The sequence below is a fragment of the Macaca nemestrina genome, chromosome 16 (assembly GCF_043159975.1).
Source record: "Macaca nemestrina isolate mMacNem1 chromosome 16, mMacNem.hap1, whole genome shotgun sequence".
In the NCBI taxonomy this organism is placed as follows: Eukaryota; Metazoa; Chordata; class Mammalia; order Primates; family Cercopithecidae; genus Macaca; species Macaca nemestrina.
Window position 1 is genome coordinate 26,027,118 of NC_092140.1, and position 10,362 is coordinate 26,037,479.

The following is a 10,362-nucleotide window of genomic DNA, read 5'->3' on the forward strand; positions in this document are numbered from 1 at the left end:
TTTTTCAAAATTTTCCACCTTTCATGTGTAAAGGTGATAATCTGGACTGAAGAGAAGACATGTTCCAAGTCGGCTATCTATGCTAAGGTGGTTTAACTTATTACTTCAATCAATAGTTTAGCTGTAAATGATTTTTTTATATTAGCATACAAATTATCTACATTTTCTTGGAATATTATTTTCTCTTATATAATTTAAGTATTTATGTCATAATCACATAGACATTGAAATAATATTTTGTAATATCTACCTGGAAATATATGAGATTTATGCAACATATTAAATCGAACAAGCACAAAGAATAAGCTTAATTTGCACCCAAAATTTAATTGATGCCTGAAACATTATAGATTTTGTTCCCCAAAATTCTGTGAAGATAATTTGCAGGGTTTCTTACTCCAGTCATATACTACTGATATGCTCAGTCTAATTATCTACTCAGTGAACAACTTAAATCAACAAAAAATCAAACATTCAACACTATACCACCTATATTCTAATGTGTAAGTTAGTGTATTGGCAGGAAGCCATTGGTAGGAGGAAAAAAATTCATTTTTTAATTCTGTGCAGTTTCATGATTCTGAGATAAGGAACATTTTTTCACATTTATGAAAGGATGAATTTACTTTTATCTTCTTAATACAGTAGGAAAATATACAAATTAAGGGTAACTTTTAAAAATCGATCTATAAATGTTATTTTCGAGATTAAAATAAGATATTGGACATCTTAGGAAGGGTAAAGATAGAAATGAACTACCTAAAGGGAGTATATGTGACAAAAATATGTAAAATGATGCTGGTTTTACAATAAAATTTTGCAAATCTTTGAAAAAATGTATACATCACTGAACTTTCTTTGAAAGTTAGTTATATTGTCCAGAACTGTCATTAATTTTATGTAATTCTTATCTTTTTGTTTTATGCATCAATTAAGAAATAAAAGTTACATGGAGGATTCCACTTTACATTTATATTTTATAATTTATAAAACTGTCATACCAATATATAAGGTTGAGGAAGTGATATTGACATTAAAAAAATAAATGCCTGCCGCTGTGAATAACAATCTCAATTGTGAAGTCAAATGCTAATTTCTTTTTCTTTTCTAATCCTGGATCTAATATACAGGAGGTAGATGAAGAGCAAGCAATGCACTTTTCTTCATGATAATACCATGGCATTATTGAGCTTATTCCTTTCCCCTTTAAAAAAAAATTTAGAAAGGAAAATGTTGCAAAGAATATGAATAGCTTACTGTACTTGGTCAATGTAGCATTACAATTTTTTTTTAATCCTCGGGGAAACTGGTACCACCTGTTCAATCTGAATTCAAGTAGTTACTGTCAATTTTCTCATGGGTGAATGCTGCCTCTTTGTGGCAGAATGCCATGGAAATTGTTCTTTAAACACAAAGTTCATGAACGGCCCTTGATATTGTACAAATTCCAGGTGAGGTTATTGGGAGATCCACCTATAGCAATGAGGCACATAATTGAAACATTTCTTATCCTTAAATTATAGTCTAAACTCACTAGAAAACCTTATTCAAAGATGATGAGGTCATATCCACCAACATTTTGAGCATTTAGAATACTGATCAACTTTAGATAAGGAATCCATCATAATTGTTGAAGGTAGTTTTACACAAGTTAAAAATATGAAAACTATGGGAAAACTGTAGACTGAATAAATAATACTGATATGACAAGTACATCATATTAAGAGAAAAGTGAATATGCAATATATTACTTACCATGCACCACGTAGCAGATGAATACTTCAGTAAGGAAACAGTTACATCATTGAAAATATAATAAACACATTAAGTGACACATTTAGAAAACGATACTTCCCTGAACCAACAAAGGCATACATTACATATATATGTAATATATGTTTTATATATATATATGTGTGTATACTTTAAATTTTTGCTGATTAGGGGAAAAACATTTTGTATTAGGAATAAAGTTTAGGAACTACTTCCTAAATTGTTAATGGTGGAGATTCTATCAATCACACATAGGTAAGTATTTTGCACCTTAAATAATCATTACTTCCATCCCTCATATTTGACATAGTTATCAAGTGTTTATTCAGAAACTATTTAAAAAATTACATGTGCTGGGATACATATGAGACTGTAACAACAGTAGCCCCATGTTACAGAGATCCTGTTTGTCATTATCATCATTGCTTGCTGCCCACAGGGATAAAGACATCGTATAGAGACTTGTACAGTCCATGATTTGGTCTTCTGAGGTGCCAGTACATGTGGATCTGTACAAATGCAACTGGGTTTGGTTAAACAATCGAAAATCGGCTACAATAGTAGTCAAATCAACATGTCATTTTGGTTCACTAATAAAAATAACTTTCAAATCTTTTCTAATAAAACCCAAAACTTTCACACAATTCACACTGGAATGGCCCAATTAATTGCCCTATTTTTTTTTTTTTTAATGCATTGGGATACAATCAGATCTTTCTTCTTAAAAAAAAAATACAGATTCAATTGGGTGGGTTGCATTGGCTTTTAAAGATTTTGCCATTAAATTCTCCACATTTTTAATGATTGAAAATGCCTTCCTGATACCACGTCAGTTTTAGAAATGCAGATCCTAATACAGTGCGACACCTCTGCAAAATCATAGGCTAAAGTGAAGGAAAGAGGAATGCTAAATGTGCATATAAAAATAGGTGCTACAATAAAATATTTGTATATCTCATCAATAAGTTATTTTGACTAATCAATTATGGATCATATAGCTCTGTAATTTTAATGATTTGTCCACATCTATGGTGATCCTTTACAGGATCACAATATTTTTTTAAATTCAAATGTCCAGAATGCATACAAACACATCCTTTAAAAACAAAGAAAAGGAATGAGAAGGGAGGGGAGGGAAGGAGAGAAGGAGAGGGGCGGAAAAAGAGAACAAATTTCCTATTAAAGTTGGGGTGTGCTAATTTCTCCACAAAAGCCAGTTAGACCCACCCATGGCTTAAAAGGGGAGAAACGGAGGTGGGGCGGGAGAAGGGGGGAGGAAGCAAAAGAGGAAGAGTAGAATCTATGCTCTGCCATCATCCACCATTCTTAGCACTTCCAACCACTACAAAAACGACTGCGGCCTTTCACAAATCACCCGCGCAGCAAATTGCCCTCCTTAAAGCCCTTCTCCACACCTGCCCCACACGCAAGAAGAGAAAGTGATGTGCCCAGTTTACACAAATGTTTCCCACGTGTAAATTTTAAAGGAAATTGCACACCCTTTTCGTATCTTCCACCGAAGCTGAGAAATCCCGTGCCAAGGCACTTCACCCTAAACGTTGAAACAACACAATTAATCAAATGTGTTCACCGTGTGTGTCAGCTTGCTTGTTTGTTTTAAATGCAAAAGCTCCAAGGGAGTTTCTTTGCTTTTAGAACTGGCTAAATGTGGTCTGTTTTTCCAGCACTTCGAGGTAGTCCGGCTCAACGTTTAGTTTTGCTTTTAACTCCAGATATTCGTTCCGGTTGGGTTCTACAAAGACAGCACTCGGGGGGCTGTAGAGCACCGGTTCCCGTAGCCTGCTGTCCCCTGCCCCCGGATGCAAATACTGATGGGGGCGTCTCAGGTCATAGTTGGGGGAGAAAGTGTAAGCAGCGGGGCTGCACGGGAATTTGGGATATTCCGGGAGGCTATTGCCGGCGGGGGTGGTGGAGCAGTGTTTGTCTGGTTCTAAAATGCCCCTGTAAAAGCGGTCGGCGTCCTGCACCGGCGACAGCAGGTCCTCCCGGGGCTCGATGGTGCTGACGCTGTAGGCGGGGCTCCGCAAGTGGTGGCTTTCCCGCCTCTCCTCCTCCCCGGGCTGCAGCTGCAGCTGCGGCGGGGGCTGCTGCTGTGGCTGCTGCGGTGGCGGCGGCGGCTGCTGCTGCTGCTGCAGGTGGTGGTTGCTGCTGTAGGTGACCTTGAGCTCGTGCAGGTCTTTGTAATCCTCTACGGAGTTGCCCTCTCGGGAGCGGTAGATGGGGTTTTTGCACATGTGGCCCAGTGGGTGGGGGATGTATTCATACACGTGGCCCGCGGGCGTCTTCACCTTGGGCAGCGCGGGCCCGCGGTGATGCACGTGCGCGTGTGGGTGGCCGCCTGCACCGCCGCCGCCGCCGTACACGCTGTACTGCATGTTGAAGGAACTCACGTCGGAGTTGTTGGTGCTGGTGTGGTCGCTCTGGTTCTTCTTCCTGCGCTTCATGACCAGCACGAAGAGCCCAGCGGCCACGAAGACTGACATGATGAAAACCAGCAGGAGGCTGAGGATTAACACAGACAAGGGCACCGACGACGCCCCTCCGCCTGCGCCCAAGCCCGCGGGGGCCCCGGTGCTGTTCAACCGGACCGCAGGAGTCACCGCGCTGGTCCTCGCAGGGACCTGGATGGAGGAGGGTGTGGGCGTGGAAACCACTACATCTGAATAGTCAGGGCACAGCAGCTCCGACTTAATGGAGCGCATGTCTGTCTCAGCGAATTTCTTGGGCGCCTTACAGATCACCTCGTCCACTAGGACGCCCACTTTGAGCTGCTCCACCCACAGCTTCATGCCCACAATGTCGCAGGTACAATCCCAAGGGTTGTCGTGGAGGTCGATTTGGATGAGTGACTTCAGCTGGTCCAAAACTCCACTCACCGGCAAGGAGGTGAAGTGATTACTCCTCAGGTTTAGCCTGAGGAGGGTCAGGCCAGAGAAGACGCCCGAGGGCATGGCCTGCAGGAGGTTGTTATTCAAGAATAGCAGCTGGAGGTTTGGGACCGGGTCAAAAGTTCCAGACTGAATCTCGCGAATGAGATTGTACTGGAGGAAGAGATACTGCAGGCTCTGCAGGCCATAGAATAACTCCGGGCTTAGCCTCTCGATCCTATTGCCATTCAGGTACAGGCGCCTCAGGTTGGTGAGATCCCCGAAAGCGCGGTCCTGTATCATCGAGATGCGGTTGTTCCCCAGGTGCAGGAGGTCCAGCCCCGTGGCCTCCAGGAAGTCTGTCCTGCGCACGACAGCGATATAGTTCTCTGTCAGATACATTTTCTTGGGGTTGTAGGGCTTGGGCTGCAGTTCAGCGATGCTCTCGATCTTTCGCTCCTGGCAGTTTACGTTGAGGCCCAGATCAGAGATCTGCAGGTTGCAAGTGCACGCGGTGGGACACTCCAAAGGCACCGGGGATTTGGTCTGATAGGCGATGCTGGGGCCATAGTTGCTGTAGCCCAAGTCCTTGGAGGGCTGCCGAGAGGTGGGGCGCACCCTGGGCTTGTTGGGTTGGCGGGTCCCCTTAGGGGGCTTCAAAGGGGGTTTGTAAACAGCAGAGGAAGAAGTGGCCACAGAATTCACTGAGGCCGGGGTGGTGTGTAAATACCCCGTGGTGCTCAAAGGCGTCTGCGGCCTCATCTCGTAGTCAGAAATAAGTCTCCTTGGGCACAGTTCCTGCTTGGATACTTCATCCAAGTCCCTGCCGTGTAAGCGGAAGGGGGTCTCACAAACCACATCCCCCACCAGGGCTGAGTAGGAGATGCTGTCCAACCAATCCTTTAGAGAGATCAGCTCACAAGAACAATTCCAAGGGTTTTCCTCCAGCTGTAGCTCCACAACTTTATCCATGTGCTGTAAGAGCCCCACGTAGGGCAGAAGTTTCAGCCTGTTCCCCCGGAGGTCCAAGTGCGTTAAGGGCACAAAACGGAAAAGATTGTTGGGTAAACTGGACAAAAGATTGTCATTGAGGATAAGCACCTGCAACAAATGCAGTTTCCCAAAAGCATTGGGTTCAATGACGCTGATGTAATTGTAATCGACCTGTAGGTACTCCAGGTTCTCCAAGCCAAGGAAGGTATCATCTCGCAGAAGTTCCAGTTTATTATTGTTCAGATGCAATCTCCTCAAACCCCGTAGCCCATGGAAAGCCCCGGTCTCAATGTCCTGGATAACATTGCTACCCAGATGCAAAATTGAAGCCCCAGTGTAATTGACAAACTCATTGGGATAGAGACGGTTCAAAAGGTTTCCGGACAACAAGAGGTGGTAGATTGGGAAACGGGGAGGGCTAATTTCAGAGAGACTGATGATCCCGCGGTTTTCACAGCTCACAGTTAAAATGCCGTCCTTTTCCTCACAAGGACATGCATTGTCACAGATTTCCCCATAATAATCGATGGTTTCTGCACACGAAAGGACGAGAGATGTTACAGCAAACGCTAGAGTCTGCAGCATCCAGCTATGCATTTTTCTGTGAAGGTCCTGTTCCAAAGTTACTGGGGGGCAGCAAGTGTGCATTTTACCTCCTGTAAGGGAGAGAGAAAACAAGGAAACAACAGAATATGACAAAAATTTAAGGGATCAGTCAGAAAGTCTCTCTCTTAATATTATTACTCTAAAACCCAAAAGGAAGAGATATAAATGACACACACCCCCCAGTGAAACATTGACATTCTCCAGATTTTATTAAAATCTATTATACATTTTGATTTAAAGGTTGATTTCATTTTTTTGTAATGAGCACACCACAAATATGCTGCTCCCTACAAGAAAAGAGCAGGTTAGATAAAGTCCCATTTTAGTTTTCTCTGCTCCCCCCTTTTCAAAACCAATCCATAAATATACATAAAAATGGCTGTCAGTTCAGTTTCATGGTTCTAATTTAAGAAAAAAGAAGCACCATTTTACAAGGTTCCCCACCTCACCTATACCCAGCCCCCTCCCCCCTTTCTTTCTTTCAGAACCTCTTCAGGTTAACAGTTCACCATGAAGGTCTCTTATTTTCACAGAGAGGCAAGGAGCCAAGATACTTGGGGTATTTTAAACCATCGCTAGAAATGCCACGGTGGGAACCTAAAGGATACTTTTCAGAGGCAAAAAGGGTGTAATATAATGCATCAAAGGAGCCCCAAGAAGCTCTTAGATCACCAATTGTCTTCCGGAGCTTTGAGTAAGGAGAAAAAGGAGAACGCATTTGCTTTGATGGTGGACTTCACTACCACGCTATTAAGCACATCAGCGTCCTAATTGCATGCACGGTGCCACTTAGCAGCGCTTCCCTGAGAGCGCCCTGCGACCACTTCTCATTGATCATGTCAGCGACGCTACCAAACCGCATCTTTAAGCCACTGAAATAGTTCTGCACGACGGATTACAAAGAACTCAGCGAAGGTATCTGCAATCTCCGAATACCTCCTGATGCCTAGAGTTTAAAAGGACGTTCCTACCGCTTACTGGGAATCAGTAAACCAAGGATCAGTGCCAAAGCCTCGCTTACCTTGGGCTCCGCGTCTATTTGCAACGGTAATAGCAAGGGTTGCACGGAACTACCACCTCGACAGCATCCCCATCTTTGGAGTTGCTTATTACATTTAATTGTTAACGCTCCCCTCTCTCCTTTTTTTACTCTCAGGGAAAGGACGCCTGGGTTGATTAAAAGGCAAAATAGAAAGGTGGGAGGGAGAACTGTAAGTGACTTAGGCCAGTTATTTAATATACGAATTTCATCTCCCACAGGAATCAATGTGACCCCCTCCCCCTCTTTTTTCTTGCTCTCTTTTTGTCCCCTTGAAGGCTTCCTTCCACTTCCTACTTCTGATCAACAGCAGCACTCTTAAAGGAAGGACATAAATGGAATGAGCGTGTGTGAGTGTGAGTGTGTGTGTGTGTGTGTGTGCGCGCGCGTGCACGCTGCGTTGGTTAATGGGGTGGGGGACATTTGATAGAAATGCTGGGCTCTAGGAACCTACGCCTTTTCTCTGGTCAACCTTGCCTTTGCCTCACTACCGAAGTCTAATATCAAATTGCAACTCCAAACTAAAGCCAAGATGTTTCCGAGACAGCGGTTTCAAGCCTGGAGACCTTGCTCCTGATCCCCAAGTCGACTCCAGCCCGCGTTATTAAACACCCCTGCATTCACACGCACATGTACCAGTGTGCCTGCGAATCATTCACGTGTGGCCACCCAGACGTGTCGAGACGAATCGGAACCATAGTGCATAAACCTCGCAAGTATCCCCGACCTCCCAACGCAACGGTAAACGTCTCCCGGCTTAAAAGCGGCAAAAACATCCCCAGTGAAAGCAAAACGTTTACCTTGAAATTTCAGTTCTCCGCTGGATCAAATCCGCACATCCATTCAGCGAGGTTGGGTCCCCTCCCCCTCCCTCCCTGTGCTTCCCCGCCCCCATTCACCTCCCACCCCATCTGAAAGCCCATTGCAAATTCTGTCCAGCCAGTATTAAACTCCAGCGTTTACAACTTTAATTCAGTTCTAGTTAGCAAGGATCGAAGAGCTTCCTCTCAACCCACCCCCTTTCCCCTCCTCCTTGCTAGCAAAGGAGACCAAAAATTTGAGAAAATAAAGTTGAATGAGCCTGGGAAGGCTGACATTCTGACGGGGAAACGCACCTCCGATGGAAATTCGCGGGTGCGCTGAACATTCTCAGATTCTCAGATTTTTTTTTTTTCCTGGAGGGCGGGGGCGGGGGGATTATTCATTTTCTCCCAGAGAATTTAGGTACTGGATCACCGCCCTGTACGTCCCCGCATTAAGCAGCATGGAGCCACTCGTACTGGAGCCCAGCACCCAGGCCGAACCGGAGGCTCCGGGCACAGCTGCTCAAGCGGCCGCCCAGGCAGAAGCACCCGGAGTTCCAGGACGCGAGGCTCCCCCTCCCCCACCCCGCCCCAAAGAGAAGGAAGGGAAAACGGAGGAAGAAGGGGAGGGAGGAGAGGGAAAGAAAGCCACCCCGCCACACACACACACACACACACACACACACACACACACACACACACACACACATATACACACACACACAGACACACACGCGAACCTCTTTTGCAAAGTAAACGATAGACTTACCCCGTTTCACATCTCCAAGGCCCACTCATCATAGCCATCCTTTAAAAACACACACATACACAAAAACCCTCTTTGGGGTATGCATTGGGTTTCTCAAGCCCAGGCAGGGCGAGGTGACCGCGAGTAGCTGGGTCCCAGAGGCTGGAGGAAAGAGGCGCCCGGACGCCTCCAGCCCGGGGCCGCCGCCGCGGTGGCGACCGCGGGTTCCGGGGCTCCCCAAACGACTCTCCCCGGGTCTCTCCGCGGTAGTCAGAGCGGGCAGCAGGGTTGGGTGGGGGGAAGAGCGGGGGGCGATCTGGAGCGGCGGGATAGGAAGGCAGCGGGAGGGGGCGGCGGAGGTCCGGCTGGAGAGGCGCCTCGCGGTAGGGGCCGGGAGCCGGAGCCGGGCGGGGCGGGGAGGGGGAGCTGCTGGGAGGGGAGGCACGGAGCGGGAGGAGGGGGGCGCGGAGAAGACTGCCTGGCACCGCCGGCCCAGCCAACGTGACGGTCAGCCCCGCCGAGCGCTCGCACCCGCTCACACTCATGATCACTCGCACACTTGCTCCAATCCGTGTTAAGGCGCGATCGCGGGGTCCCTGGCAGCCTTCGCTGCACCCTCCCCCAAGTGGGGTACTCACAGTTCCCATCTGCAAAGGGGGCAACTTTCTCCGACCCAGCTGTGGCCGCCGCCCCCTCCAGCCTCCTCCAGCTCCTCGCACCCTCGGGCCTGGGTTCGCGCCGGCCGGCCCTCCCCTCCCCCCTCGGCTCTCCTCTCGGTCTTCACCACATTCCCCCCTGGTCAGTGGCGCACGCCCGGGGACCAGCCAGAGGGAGCGGGTCGCGGGGGTGTGCATGCATCTCCCGCCTTCTTCTTGCAGCGCACACTGTACATGGTAGTGAGGGGGCGAGCGAAGGTGGCACCGGCCCCTCCGCTGCTCCAGCGAAGGCGGCGGCTGCAGCTCCTGCTCTGTCCTCCGCCCCCAGCGCAGCGGCGACCACCTCGTTGGGATCCCGCCGCCGCTGTCCCCGCGCCGAGCCAGCCGCCGCCGCGGCCCCTAATTAGTATTTGAGAGGCTCCCTCATCCTTTTGGCAGTTTCATCCCTCACGGTGTTTGCAGGTTTTTTTTTTTTCTGTATCCCTTCCCCAGATGCGGCGCACAATCGTCATTATTTGGAACTCTCTATCACCGACATCCTTTGGGGTTTCTGGGGGAAGAGGAGGGGGGGGCGGGCAGGAACCGCGTCGTTCTATGCCTGTGGCTTGTCCTGGCAGCACGGTGGCTCTAAAAAAAAACTCCGAGAAAGTCGCGTCTTCCTCCCGGTCGCCGAGGAGGTGGCAACACGGAAAGCAACTCCGGGTCTCTGAGACAGCTGCTCCAGAGCGGGTGCAGGGCCCAGTCCAGTGCACTTGTTTATTGTCGCGCCTCTGGTGCGAGCCAAGCTGCAGCAGACATGGTGGGCCCGGGGCGAAGCGGGCGCTCGGTGGCCGATAGATGGCAGCCGAGGGCGAAG

The 10,362-nt window shown here is 47.8% G+C and overlaps 1 protein-coding gene across 5 annotated transcripts; it reads right to left on the bottom strand.

The window, feature by feature from the left end:
* Nucleotides 1-2,073: 2,073 nt before the first annotated feature.
* On the bottom strand, nucleotides 2,074-10,127 carry LOC105481665 (SLIT and NTRK like family member 5). 5 transcript variants are annotated; one of them, XM_011741380.3, is made up of 2 exons: nucleotides 9,489-10,127; nucleotides 2,074-6,310 (listed from the first exon to the last, which is right to left on the bottom strand). In XM_011741380.3, exon 2 carries the CDS (start codon nucleotides 6,300-6,302, stop codon nucleotides 3,426-3,428), a length of 2,877 nt encoding a protein of 958 aa, XP_011739682.1. In that variant the 5' UTR covers nucleotides 6,303-6,310; nucleotides 9,489-10,127; the 3' UTR covers nucleotides 2,074-3,425. The 5 variants fall into 5 exon arrangements, with proteins under 5 accessions (XP_011739682.1, XP_011739683.1, XP_011739686.1 ...); XM_011741381.3 differs by lacking the exon at nucleotides 9,489-10,127 and adding an exon at nucleotides 8,872-9,019; XM_011741384.3 differs by lacking the exon at nucleotides 9,489-10,127 and adding an exon at nucleotides 8,415-8,727.
* Nucleotides 10,128-10,362: the final 235 nt, after the last annotated feature.

Bases quoted from the DNA above. Each gene is read 5' to 3' on its own strand.
- LOC105481665 (XM_011741380.3), bottom strand. From the start codon at position 6,302: ATGCACACTTGCTGCCCCCCAGTAACTTTGGAACAGGACCTTCACAGA.